This window comes from Erpetoichthys calabaricus, chromosome 9, assembly GCF_900747795.2.
Source record: "Erpetoichthys calabaricus chromosome 9, fErpCal1.3, whole genome shotgun sequence".
Lineage (NCBI taxonomy): Eukaryota > Metazoa > Chordata > Cladistia > Polypteriformes > Polypteridae > Erpetoichthys > Erpetoichthys calabaricus.
Window position 1 is genome coordinate 187210728 of NC_041402.2, and position 23633 is coordinate 187234360.

The 23633-nt window shown below is 42.6% G+C and overlaps 1 protein-coding gene across 1 annotated transcript in view; it reads left to right on the plus strand.

The window, feature by feature from the left end:
* Positions 1–23633, plus strand: part of LOC114657700 (TNF receptor-associated factor 1-like) — a 130524-nt gene that overhangs the window by 85215 nt on the left and 21676 nt on the right. Inside the window, 2 exon segments of the mRNA XM_051932303.1 lie at positions 2207–2275; positions 12681–13130. Coding sequence (XP_051788263.1) covers positions 2207–2275; positions 12681–13130 — 519 coding nt within the window.

The window sequence follows — 23633 nt, forward strand, 5'->3', positions numbered from 1 at the left end:
AGTGTCAGGAGTGATTTGTGACAGACGGGTATCAGCAAGAGTGAAAGGGAAGGTCTACAGGACGGTAGTGAGACCAGCTATGTTATATGGGTTGGAGACGGTGGCACTGACCAGAAAGCAGGAGACAGAGCTGGAGGTGGCAGAGTTGAAGATGTTAAGATTTGCATTGGGCGTGGCGAGGATGGACAGGATTAGAAATGAGGACATTAGAGGGCCAGCTCAAGTTGGGAGACAAAGTCAGAGAGGCGAGATTGTGTTGGTCTGGACATGTGCAGAGGAGACATGCTGGGTATACTGGGAGAAGGGTGCTAAGGATAGAGCTGCCAGGGAAGAGGAGAAGAGGAAGGCCTAAGAGAAGGTTTATGGATGTGGTAAGAGTAGACATGCAGGTGATGGGTGTAACAGAACAAGATGGATAGGACAGAAAGATGATCTGCTGTGGCAACCCCTAATGGGAGCAGCCAAAAGAAGAAGAATTATGTACATTAAAGAACCATCAACAACAAATCAAATCAAATTAATAATATATTAAATAATTATTATAAAAGTAAAGTTGAATAAATCAGACTCTCCAGCTGAATGAATAAAAGGTTGGTGGCCCAAAATAGCCCAAAAGTTGATAGACATCTACGTGTTGCACCTAATACTTGTATGAAAAATTTGGTTGACCTAAGTGAAAGCGTACTCAAGTTATCGTGTTTACACACACACACACACAGACAGACACACAGACATGGTGTCTCAGGGAGATCTAAAACATTGAGATTCATCAAAATCTCGAAATGGAGTTTTTGGAGGATTCCAATACTTTCCCATATTTTCCCTATAGATAGATAGATAGATATAGATATTATACTATACTTCATATACGAGAAAGTCAGGGAGGTCTGAAACATCAAAATTCATCAAAATCTCGACATCAAATCTTTGGACAATTCCAATACTTTCCCTACACGGGTACTTCATATATGAGAAACTAAAAAACAAAACCCAGACACTTTTGAGTTAGGGGCAGCATGGTGGCGCAGTGGTAGCACTGTTGTCTTGTAGTAAGGAGACCATGGTTCGCATCCTGGGTCCTCCCTGCTTGCAGTTTGCATGTTCTCCCCATGTCTTCATGGGTTTCCTCCCACAGTCCATAGACATGCTGGGTAGGCAACACTAAATTGGCCCGTGTGTGTGCTTGGTGTTCATGCGTATGTGTGTGTGTGTGTGTGTGTGTGTGTGTGTGTGTATATATCTGTGTATTTGCCATGCGATGGACTGGTCGCCCTGCCCAGGAACTGTTCCTGCTTTGTGCCCTGGGCTAGCTGGGATGGGCTCCAGTACCCCCCTGCACCTCTGGTCTGGATGAAGTGGGTTAGACAATGATTGGCTTTTAAATTATTTCTTTTTCTTAAATAGTAATTGATGTTTCTGCTTTGCTTGCATTATGTAAAGCAGGGGTCTCCAACTCTGGTCCTGGTGTGCTGCTGTGGTTGTCATTCTAACCTTTTTCTTAATTAGTGACCAGTTTTTGCTATTAATGAACACTTTTGCCTTAATTTTAATTGACTTGCTATTTAAAACTCTGACCTTTTAATTGTTTCTTTTTTCCTTAATTAGCAGCCAAAAAATAACAAGATCCAAAACAAGTCGACCCTTGACCAGCTAACCTGCATCCACCATACAACATCTGAAATGAAGGAAGGTGAAGGTCTTAGTAAGGCTCATCTGCGCAGGTCCATAAAAGATTTTGATGAGAGTCTTAGAAAAAAGAAAATTAACAGTTTTGGAAATGTCTGCTGTGGCAGAATGAGCACACCGACAAGCCATGGGATTAAATAACAGGGTTAATGAACAACAAGAACTGGCTTTTGATTAAGAAACTGGTTGGAGTCTGAGACCCTGACTTAGCTGGTCATCTGTTGGCTGTCATTTCTGTTTGGGTGCCATTTAAATAAAAATATGAAGCAATTCAGAGGTCTGAATCTAAAAAACACAACTCAATTGAAATGAAGGGAGAAGAAGTTAATTAGCAGTAAAAACTGGTCACTAATTAAGAAAAGGGTTAGAATGAAAATGTGCAGCTGCAGTAATGCTCCATGACCGGAGATGGAGACCCCTGGTGTCACAATTTACTGAAATCCACTTGGCCTTATAATGTTGATATGTTACTTGTTATGATCATCTTTCTAAACAAAATGCAATTTCTTATATTCTATAGAACCGACCCTTAATGACAGCAAAGAATAAGGACCAGTGTCGCTTCTGTGAAGTTGGCTGCACCTTTAAGGTGAGTTTAGAGTTCCTGTGACATGTGGGAATATTTGCTGTTTTGTTAATTTGTTGTGCATATTCATTTGGCAAGTAGTCGTTACTTGAAGTACTAGCATTTGAGACGATTTTATGGTCGATTTATTTGACAAAACATAAAACTGGTATTAAAACCCTAAACTTTCCATCCATCCATCCATCCATTATCCAACCCGCTATATCCTAACTACAGTGTCATGGGGGTCTGCTGGAGCCAATCTCAGCCAACAGTAGGGCGCAAGGCAGGAAACAAACCCTGGGCAGGGCGCCAGCCCGCCGCAGGCATGCACACACACACACACATACACCCACACACCAAGCACACACTAGGGACGATTTAGGATCGCCAATGTACCGAACCTGCATGTCTTTGGACTGTGAGAGGAAGCCCACGCAGACACAGGGAGAACATGCAAACTCCACGCAGGGAGGACCCTGGAAGCAAACCCAGGTCTCCTTACTGCAAGGCAGCAGCGCTACCCACTGCGCCACCGTGCCGCCCCACCCTAAAATGTATCCTATTAAAATATCTGAGGAACCCACCTCTGAATGGTGTGGTTAACATTCACTTTGCTACATCTCTATATATACAGTATATAAAATCCAACATCTTTCTGTCTGTATGTCTGTCCGCTTTTCACGAAAGGATTACTTAACAGATTTAGATCAGGGCTTTTTCAATAATTTGCTTGAACATTCCGGTTGATTTTGCAACTTCTCTCATCACGCTAAGTATTAGAGTTCGGTTGCGGCGCCGATTTATGTGTGCAAATCCGAGAGACAGACTGTGGACCGAGGGGAGGTGGAAGCGGGACCTCAGGAGTAGGGAGCCGGGTGGAGGCGGCGTCCTCCTCACTCACGCACCAGCCTCTGTTTGAGTCGCTCAACCTCTCGCCACATGTTGGACCGCACCTTTCCTCTGCTTAGCTAGTGATACCTGTTTGTTCAGCAGATATTATCTTCTAGAGCAGGGGTCTCCAACATGTCGTTCACGAGCTACCGGTAGCTCGCAACCCCTTTCCAAGTAGTTTGCGAAAGGGTTAATGAATCCTACATAAAACTGAAAACTTGATTAGTCAAATTAGGGGTGGGCGATCTTTCCAAAAAATCATATCACGATCCACAATCTGAATTGCAATCTATCTCTTCAATGTGGCATACACTTAAGAGAATAGAGAGACCTAAGTAACACTTTATTTTAAATATCAAACAAAGTTGAATTCAATTGTTCTCTTGTTCTCTAGCTATGCGGAGTTAAGGGACACAACCCAAAGCTGGCGAGTACCACAAGTGAACTCTGATACAGTGCATCCAGAAAGTATTCACAGCGCATCATCACTTTCTCCACATTTTGTTATGTTACAGCCTTATTCCAAAATGGATTAAATTCATTTTTTTCCTCAGAATTCTGCACACAACACCCCATAATGACAACGTGAAAAAAGTTTACTTGAGGTTTTTGCAAATTTATTAAAAATACAAAAACTGAGAAATCCCATGTCCATAAGTATTCACAGCCTTTGCTCAATACTTTGTCGATGCACCTTTGGCAGCAATTACAGCCTCAAGTCTTGTTGAATGTGATGCCACAAGCTTGGCACACCTATCCTTGGCCAGTTTCGCCCATTCCTCTTTGCAGCACCTCTCAAGCTCTTTAAGGTTGGATGGGAAGCGTCGGTGCACAGCCATTTTAAGATCTCTCCAGAGATGTTCAATCGGATTCAAGTCTGGGCTCTGGCTGGGCCACTCAAGGACATTCACAGAGTTGTCCTGAAGCCAGTCCTTTGATATCTTGGCTGTGTGCTTAGGGTCGTTGTCCTGCTGAAAGATGAACCGTCGCCCCAGTCTGAGGTCAAGAGTGCTCTGGAGAAGGTTTTCGTCCAGGATGTCTCTGTACATTGCTGCAGTCATCTTTCCCTTTATCCTGACTAATCTCCCAGTCCCTGCTGCTGAAAAACATCCCCACAGCATGATGCTGCCACCACCATGCTTCACTGTAGGGATGGTATTGGCCTGGTGATGAGCGGTGCCTGGTTTCCTCCAAACGTGACGCCTGGCATTCACACCAAAGAGTTCAATCTTTGTCTCATCAGACCAGAGAATTTTCTTTCTCATGGTCTGAGAGTCCTTCAGGTGCCTTTTGTCAAACTCCAGGTGGGCTGCCATGTGCCTTTTACTAAAGAGTGGCTTCCGTCTGGCCACTCTACCATACAGGCCTGATTGGTGGATTGCCGCAGAGATGGTTGTCCTTCCTGAAAGTTCTCCTATCTCCACAGAGGACCTCTGGAGCTCTGACAGAGTGATCATCTGGTTCTTGGTCACCTCCCTGACTAAGGCCCTTCTCCCCCGATCGCTCAGTTTAGATGGCTGGCCAGCTCTAGGAAGAGTCCTGGTGGTTTCGAACTTCCTTCCCAAATCATGTCCAATCAACTGACTTTACCACAGGTGGACTCCAATGAAGCTGCAGAAACATCTCAAGGATGATCAGGGGAAACAGGAGGCACCTGAGCTCAATTTCGAGCTTCATGGCAAAGGCTGTGAATACTTATGTACATGTGCTTTCTCAATTTTTTTATTTTTAATAAATTTGCAAAAATCTCAAGTAAACTTTTTTCACGTTGTCATTATGGGGTGTTGTGTGTAGAATTCTGAGGAATAAAATGAATTTAATCCATTTTGGAATAAGGCTGTAACTTAAGAAAATGTGGAAAAAGTGATGAAACGCTGTGAATACTTTACGGATGCACTGTACATAATGCAATGAGAGAAGTCGCAAAATCAACCGGAATAAAAGTAAATAAAAGTAGCTTTCAGGGGAATAAAGGTTGGAGACCCCTGCTCTAGAGATTGTTAAAGAGTAACGTTTGACGTTTTGAGAGAGAGATCAGAGCTACGTGTTGATTTAGAGGGCACCTGCTCACTGGCAGAGATATCACGGCCACGTGCTCTTCTCTCCACGCGGGGGGCGCTCTCCTGTCAGAGCTGAACTCGATCAGATTCAGTGCCGACGTTTGACATTGGAGCGTACCTACCTTACGCTTGTTCAGAGATACCTTGCCAACCTTTTACATTTTTTGGGAAAGAGATCACAGCTACATTCTCGCCCCTGATAGCAAAACCAAAAATATTGTATATCAAGAGGCCCTCAGATACAAAAGCTATCAATATAAATTCTTCTCAATACAAATTATTACATTTTTTTTATTGATTTTTAAAGTTTGTCCTGTTTCACTACTATGCGGGCGGAGTCACGGGGGACAGCTAGTGTAAAATATAAAGAAATGTACTTTGACAAAGCCAATAACACAAAAGCAAATAGCTATTAGCTAAACAAATCGGCCTGATGGACTGAATGGTCTCCTCTCATTTGTCAAATTCCTTATGTTCTTATGTGTAACAAAAACATGTAAATACCAAAACGTCAACATAAATGCAGTAGGAAATGTATATCTATCTATCTATCTATCTATCTACTATCTACGACTGTACTAATGCAGATTTAGCAAGAATGGGCGGCTGCCATCAGTCAGGATTTGGCCCAGCAGTTGATGGACAGCCTGCCAGGGCGACTTGCTGAGGTCTTGAAAAAGAAAGAAGGGCCAACACTGCAAATATGAACTCTGAGCATAAACTTCATGTTGTTGTCAATAAAAGCCTGTGAAACTTCTGAACTGCTTGTAATTCTACTTCAGTGTACCAGAGAAACATCTGACAAAAAGATCTAAAAACACTGAAGCAGCTAACTTTGTGAAAACCAACACTTCATTCATTCTCAAAACCTTTGGCCACGACTGTACATGGTCCCCCTGAAAAAAGAATAGATGGCAAATACATTTTAAGGTAATATGAAGACCAGGACAAGAAACAGTCAGTCAGTCAGTCATTTTCCAACCTGCTATATCCTAACACAGGGTCACAGGGTTCTGCTGGAGCCAATCCCAGCCAACACAGGGCGCAAGGCAGGAACAAACCCCGGTGTAGGGTACCAGCCCACCTCAGGGCACACACACATCAAGCACACACTAGGGACAATTTAGGATCGCCAATGCACCTAACCTGCATGTCTTTGGACACGCAGACACAGGGAGAACATGCAGACTCCACGCAGGGAGGACCCGGGAAGCAAACCCGGGTCTCCTTACTGCGAGGCAGCTGCGCTACCACTGCGCCACCGTACCGCCTGACAAGAAACAGCAAAGAAGCCAATGCAGGGTAAGCTATATCCATTTTAGAAGACTGTCATTTTCATGCTACTTCAGACATCATTGTCACCACATGTCATATATTGATCCTCCGCTTATTTCATTCTCATTCCTCACTCTAAAACAGAGTCATGAGTCACTCACTCCTTGCTTACTTTTGTAAAATCTCATGCCACGCTCTAGCTGTTGCCAATTATAGCCACTCTTGTATTAAACTTTACTTCCATGCGGTATTGCTCAAATGATTAATTTAGGTTTCAGCCTTTTTAACATTAATAGTTTAGTTGTATATGGTTTTAACTACTCTGTCATGATTCACTTGCATCCTTCTCACTTCTTGTTGCTGTCTTATGCATTGAACTCATAAAACTCTAAAAGAAGAATGTCCATCCATCATCCAACCTGCTATATCCTAACTACAGGATCACGGGGGTCTGCTGGATCCAATCCCAGCCAACACAGGCAAGGCAAGGCAGGAAACAAACCCCGGGCAGGGTGCCAGCCCACCGCAGGGCGCACACACACACACAATAGGGACAATTTAGGATCGCCAATGCACCTAACCTGCATGTCTTTGGACTGTGGGAGGAAACCCACGCAGACACGGGGAGAACATGCAAACTCCACGCAGGGAGGACCCAGGAAGCGAACCCAAGTCTCCTTACTGTGAGGCAGCAGAGCTACCACTGAGCCACCGTGCAGTTACGGTAAAATAGAAATTGCAGAGGCCCATTATAGGAAAGCAAATCAAAAATGCAGTCTATAGTTTAATCTCCTCTTCTATAGTAAAAATTTCAAGTTCTCTTATTGTCATTGCACTTACTGTACAATGAGATTGATATGCATACCCCATTCATGTCAGAAGATGTCATCCACCTGAAGCTAAGCATGCCTGTGCCTGGCAGGTTCTTGGATGGCAGACCATTTAGGAAAAGCTTGGATTACTGCTAGAAGAGGTGTTGCTGAGGCCAGCAGGGGGCCCTTACCCCTTAGTCTGAGTGTGGGTCCCAATGCCCCAAGTGCAGTTACGGGGACACTGTGCTGTGAAAATGGTGTCATCCTTCGAGGTCCTGACTCTCTGTGGTCCTGAAAGATCATTTGGCATCCTTCGTAAAGAATAGGGGGTATCCTGATGTCCAGGCAAAATTCTCCTCCATGGCCTAGTCATTCTGCCCCCCCAATCATCCCCTGTCTCTAATTGGCAAAGTATCTCTCACCCCTTCACCACCTAATAACTCATATGTGGCCCAGAAATGGCTGCCATCACATCATCCAGGTGAATGCTACACATTTGTGTTTGGTTGAAGTGGCTGCCCACTCACTACGTATAAAGCGCTTTGAGTAGTGAGAAAAGTGCAATATTAATGTAAATAATTATTATTATTACCCCTACCAGAGCAGTGCAAACACAATAGACAAGGAAAGAGAGTACATACAGTATGTAAAATAAAGTGACTAGAAACAGGAAGGTGCACAACACTATTTAATGGCAGATATTGCAAAATACAAAAAGGTAAATGCATACAGTAGGTGTCCGAGAGGGGGCTAAATTGAATTTTATATAAAACTTTTCATGAGATGGGTCATAAAGAAGGCAACTTTACCATCTGTATCATTGAACCTTTCTGTTTTCCAGTTGTAAAAAATTGTAATATGTCCTGATCGTGGTAAACGCTTTGAGTAGGTGGAAAGTCACTCTGTAAATAAACCATTATTATTTTCAGAACAGTATTGTCCAGAGATTAGTATGAGGGTAAACCAAAAAGTAAAGGCAATTTGAAAATTGCACGGTAACAGCAACGGATAGAAGCTGGCGCAATACATCACATTCTCAATGGATTATGGGTCATTAAAACACACAGAGTAGAGCATTCTTCCATTGGTCTAGTTGAAACCAAGGTCAGATAAATATGGATGCTTCACTGCGGGACTGCACCATTGTCAAACAACGCTGGGTAGTGAGATCTCTCTGGGCTGAGGGAGTGGAACTTGTTGAAATTCACTGAAGGATGTTGGCTCAGCACAGACGTGAGAACAGCTTGACTCAATGAATGGGTAGAAGAGTTTAAAGCAGGAAGAACGAGCGTAACTGACGAAGCTCGATCTGGTTGACAATCAACATGGCACACACAAGCCCACATTGAGATGGCGAATGGCTTCATCACAAAAGACTGACAGATTACGTTGTCCGCTGTTACTGAACTATTGGATATCAGCTGGTGGGTCTGCACCCGTCATAGTGCAGGATGACTTGTGAGTACCATAAAGTTTATGCAAGTTGGGTACCCAGATAGCGTATTCATCTGCACAAGCCAATGTTCTTCTGTGAATTTCAGCAGGTTCCACTCCCTCTGCCTAAAGAAATCTCAACTACAGCGTGTTGTTCAACGATGACCCAATCCCTCAGTGGAGCATCCATGTTTATTTGATCTTAAACTATGAGTCGTGATCCAATTTCGGTCTCAGGCAGTGTGGAGATTCATAATTGTGTTTAATGGGACAGTGTCGTATATGGCTGGCAGAGTGTTTCACAATGTGTTTAAGCAATCGACCTGCAGTGGCAGATCTCCAAGGGGGAACCTGGGTCGACCGTCACCAATGATTCTGCCAAAAAGGAAAAAACCCCAGTGACAAAGGGGTGACTGTCATCCTCTCCCCTCACTGCTAATAGGTACTCCCTTGTTGCTAGGGTTTCCCCTTTGGAGAATCACTGCTGACAGTTGGCAGAGAGTTTTGGTCACAAAGACACTAAGAAGGCAAAAAATTGGGTCGCAAAAGAAAAAAAAGTTTAAGAAACACTGATCTAGATTAATGGCAAAGTGCTGTGCTGTGTGTGTGCTCGAATTACCCATAAGCCATTGTGAATGTGTTGTATTGCATTAAATTCTATCCGTTGCAGTTACCGTGACAATTTTAAATTGCCTTTACCTTTTGATTCACCCTCACACAATCTGGGCGTGTAATGCCTCAGAGATCAGATTTAACCCAAAGACAGAAAGATATGCTGGGTAAAGCATTGAGCTTTAAACCTTATGTTTGCTGGTTCAGTTCCTGACTTAACTTGCCTGCACTCCAATAGTTTCTAAGAAAAAAGGTAACGTGAACGTTTTTAGTATATTGTCCTAATAAAAACAACAATATACATATTAATATACATTGTAAAAGCCACAAGAGCAAATAGAAAGGTTTGGAGGGTCCACCCCATATATTATCATGATGCAGCACAAAAAAAACGTAAGAAGAGAGTAAACACAAAGGACTGAGTCAAGGCAATGACTGACCGCAGGATGAAGGGTTCAGTTTTTATAGAGGCAAGGCAGGAAGAGGCGGGTTTAGGTGGGACTGACGTCAGCAGGAAGGTGTGGTCTGGGAACTGAAGTGGGCGGAGCTCTAGTTGGGCTTCTCTTCTGGTGTTCTGTGGAAGAGGGAGAAAAGGCATTATTGCAGTTCATCAGCCCTTTCGTTAAGCCCTGAGACTGCCTCCAATGCGAGTGTGTGTGACAACATCAAATTTTGAAAATAGGATCTATTATAAAAGATAATCTTGAGATGAGCCGAGACTATTGGCAAAAGATTTTTTCAAGTTGGTAGAGGGGGCCCCACCCTCCTGTCAATCATTTCCGGTTAACGGCCCACGCCCGCAGTCCTCTCACGTCTCATTCATGTGAATGCTTTTGTCAGACACACAGTTCCTGCACTCTCAGCTCTTCTTTCCTCACTTTAAGTTCCCAATAAAAGAAGACTCATTATTTCAAAATCTTATTGAAGAATTTAATCCCGAAGGGTTATCAACAGAAGAAATGAGTACACAGGTGATCCTAGCACCAAGAAATGAGGAAGTCAAACGAATTAACGCCAAAATTGTCAATCGGTTACACGGCAAATTGGTTAAATGCGTATCAATAGACTCTGCTGAAACAGTTGGTGGTGATGGTGTGGAAGATGAAAACATCAACTTACAATATTACGAAGAATATCTACAACCGTTAACACCGTCTTGTCTTCCACCGGCCGAATTACTGTTGAAAGAAGGATGTATCGTAATGTTATTGCGTAATTTATGCCTGAGTGATGGGCTATACAATAGGACAAAATTAGTTGTATTCAAAATTGGTTGATCAATTCTGACATGTAAAATTTTAAGAGGCAACAATTGATTACATCTCGTCTGAAGAAGGGGCCTGAGTTGCCTTGAATGCTTGCATATTGTAATCTTTTTAGTTAGCCAATAAAAGGTGTCATTTTGCTTGGCTTTTTTCTACATTCATAAAGGCTAACACGGTACAACACCCTAGTACAAAAGGCAACAAGAAAGGTAATGTACTAAATCTTCAGGGGATAACATGAGACACCAAAGGAGATCTTGATATGCCATTCATGTTAGAATAGCTTTGCTATGACAATTAACAAATCACAGGGACAAACATTCGAAAAAGTCAGTTTATTTATTAGAGAGAAAGAAACGATATACTCTCAGGGGCATTTATACGTTGAGTTGTCACGATGTAACTGCAAACACGGAATCAAAATTCAATGTGATATTGAGGAAAAGTTAATTCCAAATATAGTGTTTACTGAAGTTTTACAGTAAAAGTGTACTTTTAAAAAAAGTGTGTAGCAGTAGGGGGCACTAGAGCTCCCTTGAACCCACAGATACCACTCCAAACACCTGGTAAAACTATAATTATTATTTATTTTATAATAATACTGTGCATAAAGCACCCTCCACTCCACAATACACATACAAGTACACTATAACCAATAACAATAATCAATCCTCCTCTCTCAGACACTTCGCCACCCAGCGTCTGGGCTTTCCCACAGTCCTTTTACATTCCCTGACCCGGAAGTGTTTCCCATCCTACAGTCCATGATTCCTTATCACTTCCGGGTCAGATAAAAAGTCCTTTTCTTCAACCTGGAAGCACGTCGTTCCTTCTGGTCATGTGATCATGACGTACTTCCGGGTTATAGGGCACATATAATTCCTTGAGCCTCCCTGCAGCGTCCTCTGGTGGGCCCCACGGTGTCCAGCAGGGTTGGGAATTAAAACTCCATTGTCCATAATTCCCTGCTGGTCTTCGGGGCACTTCCATGCTACAGGGAGGGCTCCATCTAGCGGCCTGGGGGTATTGGCCGGGATGAACAGCCGGCTATCTCCCACAAGTATTTGCGTGTTAATTTCAAAGCCAAACAGAACGAAAACATATAACGCAATGAATACTTCTAACGCAACATGAAACATAATTTTCTTTCAATTTATTACGTTGTACTGTTTTTTAATATGGTTAATTACTCGCTGTAATGTAAAATAGTTAGGTCTGTTATGCATATGTAACAATTCCCATGAAAATAACAGTCTGTTTAAATTGTACATCTGCTTCCCCATTCGTGAGTGGCAGAGCCATGAAGGGGGTTGCGCGTAGCGCCCACCTGGTGGTTGGCAAGCGAAGTGAGCAGGGGGCAAAGCCCCATAGTAAACAAAACTATTTTAATTAGTTTTTATTCTTATTAACTCTTTTAGGGCTCATTTTTTTTCCTTTTCTCCCAGGGCTGAATAAAAAAAGCACACAAAGCAGTGGTGTCACACACAAATCAACATAAAATACTTATTTGTAACAAACATCACTCTGTTTTATGTTCTATGAGCCTCTGCCGTGTGAAGATTCATAGACTTATTATGTACTGTTTGTCTCATCACTTATAAGCTGAAAGGCACTTTCTGGAAAAAAATAAAAGTTACCTGTCTTTCGTTTTCAGTTTCCAGCTCGCTTGCATCCAAATCAGAGTTTGATAAGTCAGAGTCTGATTCAGTAATAATAGACAAAAATAAATAAATAAATAAATAATACACACAGAGTGTTTTGCTTTGTGCATTTGTTTCGCTCTCTCGCCCGACATCGATGCCATTCTAGACGTTGTTTACGCCATTCACACACACGCAGGGATTCAATGTAAGCCGCGAGTGCAGCGATTATTTATTTTAAAAAGTGGCCTTTTGACATGAGCCGTGGACCCGCTAGGAACTTGAATGAAGTATCTGAAATCAGGGGCTTTGAAGTTGACCGTCTTGATATTCACCCTTTCATGTACTGTTGAATCAAGGAGTCAGCAGTGCAGAAAAAAAATCCATTTTTGTTTTGTGTCATACTTTCTTTTTTCTTTTTTCTCCTCACTCTCCAGGGAAATAAAGAGAAGACCAAAGAACACGAACACACGTCACTTGTACCTCACCTCCAGTTACTACTTCAGGCATTCTACAGCGTAAAGTCTTCATTGTTCGCCAGCCAGGCCGGTGCTAATGGAGATGATGGCCACTTTGTGGACGTCCAGCATAAACTTAATCAACTGGAGAGCACTTTTGACTGTCTGAACATGCGGACCACACCTGAAATGAATGGAGATTTGGAAGTGGATAGCAATTTACATTCTTCAAATTCAGATGGCGCCCAAAATCAAGATGATTTGAATCGATGCCAAGTGAAGCTCGAAGAGCTCGCTCAGAAAATTCAAGTGTATGAAAATATTGTCACGGTCCTGAATCGAGAGGTGGAGAAAAGCCAGATGACCATTGCTGCCTATGAAAATCAGAATAAAACCGATCAAGACACCATCAAAAAGTTGGAAGCTGAGGTACCTAAACCGGGTGTTGGCTGGGATTCAGTTCACATTGTCTTCAAAGCAATGCAATGTTATTTTTAATGGCTGTGATAAATCTGTTCATTTGTATTGTACGCACATAAGCCCTCCAGGCCTATAAATATTCTACTCCTGATTCCAAAGAGTAAAAAGAGTTTGAATACAGAAGTAACAGGTAGACATTTTCTACACAGAAACAAATAGCAGGCTGGTGGCGGATATTTTAGTGAGATGTACATTGAGTTGAGGAATGCATTGTTAATTTGAGTCATTTATTGCCTCTTGTTATATTTCTATTATTATAAAGCAGAGGCGGTGTTTTTCTAATGGTCTTTTTGGATATTATTTCAGCGTATCTTAAGATTTTTTGTGAACACAGTAAATCCTCACAATCTGCGAGATACACTTACCCTCTGTTTATAAAAAGTGTAACCCATTCCGTACCACCCGTGGTCTAATCGTGCCTATTTGTGGATAAGGTCCTCACTGTGAGCCGCGGAATGGGGTTGGGGAAGAACATTAGGGGGGTTTATGTAAATCTTTATGAAGGAGAAAGAAATCATACAGGCCTATCACGAACGAAACAACGAAACGGGAGACTGAGCAGTAACAAGGCCCTTAGGTGTCCGGGTCTGCACATGCACCACACAGAGAGGCACGGCTAAGCCGTAAACTGTAAAAACAAAATTTGAGAAATGTCTTTCCAGACGCGAGTCCATGGAGTAGTAGGACCTCTTCTTGTAATGGTGGCAGTTATATCTGTTTTACCTCAGAAGGGGAGGAGTTTAAAGAGGCTATTCGCTTACCTATTATTTATTTACCTGTGCACTTTCTCTGCTACCCGTCAAAGATGGGTGGAAATCTAAGTAATTAATGTAGACATCAGCGTTGACATTTACAGTATGCCACGAAATGCGTATGTCTCTGTTATATCCCATTTATATGGGATTTGTACAAGCTGTGTTAATGTTTGCGATGTGTCATCTGTTGGAATGATAAATGCAATGCATTGTAGTACTAGAAATGTTTGTGATGTGCTATATTTTAGAATGATAGAAACACGGCAACTAAACACAGACACATATTCTTTTATTAGCTGTGCTCCTCGTTTAAGATGGGTTGAAATCTAAGTAATCAACATAGACCTCAGTGCTAATGTTTGATGTGCACCATGCAATGTTTATGTCTCTGTTATATGCCATTCAGTAATGGATTTGTAAAAGGAGTATTAATGTTCATGATGCACCATCTGTAGGAATGACAGAGGCAGAGCAACTGGACAAACACACAGACAGATACACAGACACTTGTTCTTTTATTAAGGTGAACTAGCTATGCTACCTGTCTAAGATGGGCTGAAATCTAAGCAATCAACGTAGACCTCATCATTAATGTTTGCAGTGCACCATGCAATGCAGATATCTTTGTTATGTGCCATTAGGTACAGGATTTGTAAAAGCAGTGTTAATGTTTGTGATGTGCCATCTGTTGGAATGATAGATGCAATGCAGATTTCTTTGGTATATGCCATTCAGTATAGGATTTGTAAAAACAGTGATAATGTTTGTGATGCTCCATCTGTCAGAATGACAAATGCAATGCATATCTCTGTTATGTGCCATTCAGTATAGGATTTGTAAAAGCAGTGTTAATGTTTGTGATGCGCCATCTGTTTGAATGACAAATGCAATGCATATCTCTGTTATGTGCCATTCAGTATAGGATTTGTAAAAGCTGTGTTAATGTTTGTGATGCGCCGTCTGTTGGAATGGTAAATACAATGCATATGTTTTTTATATGCCATTCAGTATAGGGTCTGTAAAAGCAATGTCAATGTCTGTGATGCGCCATCTGTTGGAATGAAAGATGCAGTGCTGATTCTCAGTTATATGCCACTCAGTATAGCATTTGTTAAAGCGGTGTTAATGTTTGTGATGCACCATCTGTTGGAATGACAAAAGCAATGCATATCTCTGTTATATGCCATTCAGTATAGGATTTGTAAAAGCAGTATTAATGTTTGTAATGCGCCTATCTGTTGGATGATAGGTGCAATGCAGATGTCTTTGTTATATGCCATTCAGTATAGGATTTGTAAAAGCGATGTTAATGTTTGTAATGCACCATCTGTTGGAATGACAGATACAATGCATATGTTTTTTATATGCCATTCAGTATAGGGTCTGTAAAAGCAGTGTTAATGTCTGTGATGCGCCATCTGTTGGAATGACAGATGTAATGCTGATACTCAGTTATATACCATTTAGTATAGGATTTGTAAAACGGTGTTAATGTTTGTGATGCACCATCTGTTGGAATGACAAATGCAATGCAGATATCTTTGTTATATACCATTCAGTATAGGATCTGTAAAAGCAGTGTTAATATTTGTGATGTGCTATCTGTTGGAATGACAAATGCAATGCATATGTCTGTTATGTGTCATTCAGTATGGGATTCATTAAAGGAGTGTTGATGTTTGTGATGCATCATTTGTTGGAATGACGGAGACATGGCAACCGGACAGACACACCGACACTTCTCCTTCTATTAATTTAGCCACATCATTATTCATCATTGCTTATAAGCTTAACCTTTGGTTTTTGGGTAGCTGGGACCCTCCATTTCTAACACTCCACCGCTGTGGTGTGACAGTGCAGTGCTTGTTTGTCTAGAAGTGACGTGATTTCAGTTATGAACAGCAGAGACCCTTTGTTAAAGTAACCCAGTGATTTTGCACTATTTTTATACTGCCATTAATTCTGGGTTTGAATTTATTAGACGGGTTGGATCTGATTCTTCTTATATGTTGGTATTAATACATTTGTGTAACAATGATTAATAAATCATAGCAAAGATATTAGAGAATAGTTAATAATTAATATTGTAGTAATAGAAGGGAATTCCTTCTAATTGCTTTCGCTAGCAGTAGAAGCAGATGTCTGGCAGAGAAAAGGAAAGATGAATTAATGAAGGTCTTTAAGTAAAAAGGTTACACACAGTAAATATGAGGCCAGCAGAACAACTTGTTTTACATAAAGCAGAAACGAATGAATAACTAAATGAAATTAGATTTGGGCACAACTGGTCGAGTTTGCAGTGCTGACTTGTATTTTTTTTTTTTAAATATCTTTCCCGTGATGCTATGGATTTTTTTCGGGAGAAGTGGGTTTGGCAGGAACAAAAAAAGGAATTTTACGGCTCTTTGAAAGCTACAGTATGGCGAGGGTCACAACATAAAGAGCCAAAGCATCGGCGAGACTGATGAGAAAGATGATACTGTATTTAAAGTCTGCATGATAATGAACGGTACGTGGAGTCCAAACAGAAGGCGACGTTAAGTAGTGGAACCGCGTGCAGGTGGAAGAGCCGTCCCTTTGTGTGGAATTAAGAACGCATCTATTCAAACGCCCGGCTGCGTGATCAGAATCTGATTAACCGCCGTGCCGGCAATTATGCTGCTGTTCAGTTTTTTAATGTTTGCGTTTTGAGCCGGCTTTACTCTTGTTTGTAAATGATTTCACATTCCGCTCCACCGTGCCACCCCCATGCCGAGACCCCAGTTGCTTCTTTCTTTCATTCCTGATCTCACACAATCTTCTGCCTTTATGGCGGTAGTGTATATGCGCTAACCTTTAAACTACTCATTCTGAAACTTTCTGTAGGCCAACTTACAAATATTACATAATCTTTGGTAATAAAAATGTTCAATAGTGCTGCAGGGCTATTGGAATAACTTATTTCGACAGATTGTTTTAATATGACGCCTCTCATGGTCTTAACACGACCCTGAGCAGGCGAAAAGCAAAGTGGTATCCTCTACCTCATATCATATACATTTGTTATTTTGCCCTTTTATGATTATTTTGCCTACTAAATAGTTTTTATTTTTTTGTGATCTCATATTGTTCAGTGATGCAGGTTGGGCGAGATGCATCTCAGTGGGCCTTATGCTGTCTGAGGAATGTGAGTGTTAAGCCCTAACAATTGAGAAAAGGAATGAAGAAGCAAAGTTTAAAAGAAGAGGGGATCAGAGCAGAGTTTACATGGGGCTGCTTTCATCCGAGCCCCTTCTTCCGAGACAGTGGATGTCGTCCAAGTGATTTGTAAAATGGTCTTTGTGCAGAGTACATTATTGGAACCACAGGATAATGGAAAATTAGTGTATAGTTTAGAATGGAGTTGGCAGTATCTCGTGTGCCTCTTGCCAGCAGCCAACCATGATTAAGAAAAAGAGGCCACTTGGCAAAATATTTTTGTCAGATATTATATTGTGTTTAAAGAATGTTGGACTCTGATGCTCCTGCTCTTTTTCTTGTTTTCAGGTCAGTCTCTTAACAAATTCTGAAGACATGAGACGGGTTTTATAAAGTGAAAAGGGCAATGACGTGCTTTACTATTGAGTCGCTTGATGTTGCCCCCCTTTTATGGGGGTTTTATCACATCTTTACCACATCAAAGGCAGCTTAAGAGGGTTTATGCGATAAATGCACGTCTGAAGATGGCGTTTCTGCCTGGTATTCTGCCAGACAGAGCCTGCAACGTTTCAGAGAGATGACATTTGTGGTCGGCCGAGGGCAAAAGTAAATGTTGGGGAGCCAACCCGGCCATCCCCATTTATATTCATCCATCCATTATTCAACCCACTATATCCTAACTACAGGGTCACGGGGGGGTCTGCTGGAGCCAATCTAATATTCTAATAAGTCCCATTTTCTAACTTTAGCTTGACTCCCCTTCGTACGTCTGACTCAGCGAGACTAGTTACTTAAAACCACAAAAGTCCACCGGAGTGATTGACGGAGCTGCACGATATTTTTTCCCGTCTCTAACTGCACTCGTTTCCCCAAGATGAAACCCCCCGTTGTCCCCACCCACTTTTAGACACAATTCATTCACAGCTGTCTCCAGATGTAGACCAGGGGTGGCCAACTCAGATCCTGGAGAGCCGCAGTGGCCGCAGGTTTTCATTCTAACCATTTTCTTAATTAGTGACTGGTGTATTGCGACTATCCATCCATCCATTATCCAACCCGCTATATCCTAACTACAGGCTCTGCTGGAGCCAATCCCAGCCAACACAAGGCACAAGGCAGGAAACAAACCCCGGGCAGGGCGCCAGCCCACCGCATGGCGCGCTCACACACACACACACACACACACCAAGCACACACACTAGGGACAATTTAGAATCTCCAATGCACCTAACCTACATGTCTTTGGACTGTGGGAGAACACCAGAGTACCCAGAGGAAACCCACGCAGACACGGGGAGAACATGCAAACTCCATACAGGGAAGCGAACCCGGGTCTCCTAACTGCGAGGCAGCAGCGCTACCCACTGCGCCACCGGTGCCGCCCCCCATTTATGTTCGATGGCATTAAAACGGAGCACCACAGCAGCCTCCAGTTAATGTGGGGCCCCGACTGGTTCTGTAGGTTTCTTCAGGTCACAGAGGAGCGACGTCTCTCTGGTTCGCTCGGTCGTGAAGTGACGCTTCCTTCCAGGCGGTCGTCCTTTTATGGCTCAAGGGGCGGAGTCAGTCGTCCTCACTGGGTGGTTTCTCGGTAATGCGAGGGCAAAGGAAGACAACACAGTTAGCGGCAGCGCCCTCTCTTGATCTGGGTTGGTAACTACATACCTGGGGGGAACCCAGAGAGTGACGCGCATGCGTGACGCAATTCAGTAACTTCAACTGAATCTCGTTCAGGCGTATAAAACAACTAGCAAAATACCCGCACTTCGCAACGGAGAAGTAGTGTGTTAAAGAAGTTATGAAAAAGAAAAGGAAACATTTTAAAAATAACGTAACATGACTGTCACTGTAATTGTCGTAGGCTTATTTAATTTAGGATTGAAAATGTCGTGTATGAGAAATGCTCGTTTTTAGGATGTCGGGATCTCTTTGTAAACGACGTCTTTAGTTCTGCCCTCGGGCTGTAAAATGACCAAGCTTGTCTGCTGAGCTTACTCTTGAGCCATGTGAGAAGCCATCTTGTGTCAAGTCAATGGCGAGCTATTTTTAGAGTCTGGCCCTGTGACTTTTGTATTGTCATAGCAAAGCAGAGACCCTTACTGGAAATTGGAGGCGTTTGAATTGGAATGGGAGGTCAGAGAGATGGTATGAGAGTGGATGTGAGGAATAAATCCAGTCTCCCCTGAGCCAGTGCCAGTGAAGACCGTTGCTAACCTTCAATGAGGATTTGATCAGAAGCCTGGTGCCGTTACAGAGTTTTGGTGGTTGTAAGTTTCGTGGTGCGCTGACCTTCAAAAGTGGAGTATGCGGAGGCCTGCCCGGAGGATTAAGAGTGTGAAGAAACTCTACCGGATAGTGCACCGCATCCTCTAGTTCTACAACAGAGTCGACAGACTTATATGTTTTTGTTCCGGAAGTTAGTTGTTGAAGTAAAATGGTGTTTATATGTGAAGTCAAGTCATTTTTTGGTGTTAGAATAGCTCTCTCCCTCAACCATGAGACGCCCTTTTCATGCAGATTTCATAGGTTGGGGTAAACATTTTCAATAAGTGTTTGTCAGGTATTCACCAGGACACAGAGATTGTTAGGAACATTGATTTTTACAGTTCTGTTCAGTTAAATTGCCAGCACCTATTTTGACGAGGAGAGCATTGAACTCTCTACTTTTTTGTCACAGTTCGAGTAAACCCTCATGTTTATTCTTAAGGTAAGAACGTTGGTCTTAGGCCATTAGGCCATGTCCTCAAAGGTGGCACAGTGGTTGTGCTGCTGCTTTGTAGTAAGGAGACTGTGGAAGATTGTGGGTTCGCTTCCCGGTTCCTCCCTGTGTGGATAGCGCTTTGAGTACTGAGAAAAGCGCTATATAAATGTAATGGATTATTATTATTATTATTATTATTATAAGGTATGAAGACTTCAGACATGCGGCACGTGTTCCTCTTGGGACAACTGGTAAGGTCTTCTGGAAGTCTCCAGCCAGCAAGACTGTCAAGCCTCCCATCATTTTTGTCATGTGTCTGATGTCTTGTAGGGTCCTGTCTAAACCCTCAGCGCCTGCACTGTGTGCCATAGTGCAGTCATCCCATACAATGAGCTTACAATCTCGCAGCGCTTGTACCATGGTGCTCTGCTTGGATATGTTACACATGGGGGAATCAGTATGGGTGAGGTTTAGCGGCAGCCTGAAAGAAGAATGAGCAGTCCTTACACCCTGAAGAAGAGTCGCAGCAATGCCAGAAGAAGCGGCACCTATAGCAATGTTCCTTTGTGGAAGATGTGAAGCAAGGCCAACAATAACAGGCTTGAAGCGGTGGAGTAAAGAAGAAGGGAGCAGTGAGCACGACGGACAACTGAGGAAAGTAAGGAAGCGAGTGAGGAGGCACATGAGCACGGGATGTCGTTAATTTATACAGGCAGGGAGCCAACCACGTGGTAGGTGCGCGGAAAAAGGAAGGGGGACCGGGAACGGCTCTGCCATGAAATAAATCCTCTGTTAATGGAAATAAGGAATGAAACCGCCAAAAGGAGAGGTCAGTTCCGAAAGTTCCTTACGGCATAACGGTGAGAACCACCAAAAAGAAGACGTTATATTCTAAAGTTCATTACGGGGCACGGTGTGAAATGAAACATACTTAACGTTTGTAAGTACAGTGTAAAGGATGAGCATGGGAAATTTGGAAGTCGCAGAAATAGTGCGGAGGAGTTTCCCGTATCTATATATACACTTTAGGGGGTACACCCGTTTACCCCCCCCTTGAGTGTTGCAATAGGACATGAAACATACCTAACTTTTGTAAGTACACTGCAAGGAATGAGCAGGCGAAATTTCAGCTTCCCACCTGTATGGAAAGTGGGAGAATTAGTGAGGAGTCAGTGAGGGCTTTACCTTTTATATGTAGAGATATTGGGAGTAAATATCTAAAACTAGATTGAGTAACTCACAAACCCCTCCAGCTTGAATGATATACAGTCCTATGAAAAAAGTTTGTGACCCCCTCTCAGCCTGCATAATAATTGACTCTCCTTTCAACAACAAAGATAACAGTGGTCTGTCTTTCATTTCCTAGGAGTACTGCGGTGTTTTCCGAACAAAGATTTTTAGTGACGCAGAATTCAGTTGTATGAAATTAAATCAAATTTGAAAAGCTGGCTGTGCACAAATGTGGGTCCCCTTGTCATTGTGCTGATTTGAATGCCTGTCACTGCTCAATGCTGATTACTTACAACGCCAAATTGGTTGGATTACCTCGTTAAGCCTTGAACTTCATAGACCAGAGTGTCCCATCATGAGATATAAAGGTATTTAAGGTGGTCAATTACAAGTTGTGCTTCCTTCCCTTTGACTCTCCTCTGAAGAGTGACAGCATGGGATCCTCAAAGCAACTCTCCAAAGATCTGAAAACTAAGATTGTTGAGTCTCCTGGTTTAGGAGAAGGCTACAAAAAGTCATCTCAGAGGTTTAAACTGTCAGTTTCAACTGTAAGGAATGGAATCAGGAAATGGAAGGCCACAGGCACAGTTACTGTTAAACCCAGCAGGTCTGGCAGGCCAAGAAAAATCCAGGAGCGGCATATGAGCAGGATTGTGAGAATGGTGACAGACAACCCACAGATCACCTCCAAAGACCTGCAAGAACATCTCGCTGCAGATGGTGTATCTGTACATCGTTCTGCAATTCAGCACAATTTGCACAAAGAACATCTGTATGGCAGGGTGATGAGAAAGAAGCCCTTTCTGCACTCACACCACAAACAGAGTCGCTTGTTGTATGCCAATGCTCATTTAGACAAGCCAGATTCATTTTGAAACAAAGTGCTTTGGACTGATGAGACACAAATTGAGTTATTTGGTCAAAACAAAAAGCACTTTGCATGGCGGAAGAAGAACACCGCATTCCAAGAAAAACACCTGCTACCTACTGTCAAATTTGGTGGAGGTTCCATCATGCCGTGGGGCTGTGTGGCTAGTTCAGGGACTGGGGCCCTTGTTAAAGTCGAGGGTCGCATGAATTCAACCCAACATCAACAAATTCTTCAGGGTAATGTTCAAGCATCAGTCACAAAGTTGAAGTTACGCAGGGGTTGGATATTCCAACAAGACAATGAGCCAAAACACAGTTCAAAATCTACAAAGGCATTCATGCAGAGGGAGAAGTACAATGTTCTGGAATGGCCGTCACAGTCCCCTGACTTGAATATCATCGACAATCTATGGGATGATTTGAAGCAGGCTGTCCATCAAATGGAACTGAACTGGAGAGATTTGGTATGAAGAATGGTCAACAAGACCTCCATCCAGAATCAGACACTCATCAGAGGCTATAGGAGGACAGCGTTGAGAGGCAAAAGGAGGCTCAACTAAGTATTGATGTCATATCTCTGTTGGGGTGCCCACATTTATGCACCTGTCTAATTTTGTTATGATGCATATTGCATATTTTCTGTTAATCCAATCCAATACAATACAATACAGTTTATTTTTGTGTAGCCCAAAATCACACAGGAAGTGCCGCAATGGGCTTTAACAGGCCCTGCCTCTTGACAGCCCCCCAGCCTTGACTCTCTAAGAAGACAAGGAAAAACTCCCAAAAAAACCTAGTAGGGAAACATGGAAGAAACCTTGGGAAAGGCAGTTCAAAGAGAGACCCCTTTCCAGGTAGATTGGGCGTGCAGTGGGTGTCAAAAGAAGGGGGTCAATACAATACAATACAGTACAGTACACAGAACAATTTCTCAATATAGTAAGAAATAAAAAATATAAATTTTAGAAGTACAGAGCAGAATTTAACAGTAGATGATATATCCCATAATAAGATTTGTATTTGTATAGAGTCCTGGAGACCTCATCCTTCAAGCTGCCTCCCCCATTTGGCCATTCCACAGCTGAGACCGCACTGGGCCAGCCAATCCGATGAAAGGACCCCTCTCTCCCACGATTCCTGCGATCCTCCATCTGGGATGACTTTACCTTAGTCAGGCAAAACAACTTGGCAGGTGGGCCATGGCACCAAGTGCCACATTTGAGTACTGAGAAGAAAAACAGAATAAGTGAGGGTTAGTAACCAATTCTAACTGTCATGTTACTTATGTTTTAGTGCTAATGGCTAACAACAGAGATGCAGTCTGTACAGTTAATCAGCAGCTCTAGTCAGGGTGTGCTAAACTGAAGTAGTGAGTCTTCAGCCGGGATTTAAAAGCTGAGACCGAAGGGGCATCTCTTATAGTAGCAGGCAGACCATTCCACAATTTAGGGGCCCTGTAACTAAAAGCTCGACCCCCCACTGTTATTTTATTAATCCTTGGAATCATAAGCAGACCGGCATCTTGAGATCTTAATGTGCGCTCTGGTTTGTAAGTCATGATAAGTTCAGACAAGTAAGCCGGACCTCGACCATTTAATGCTTTATATGTTAAAAGAAGGATTTTGAAAAATGCCCTGAACTTAACCGGGAGCCAGTATAAGGATTTAAGAACTGGAGTTATGTGTTCGTATTTTCTTGTTCTTGTAATAATTCTTGCAG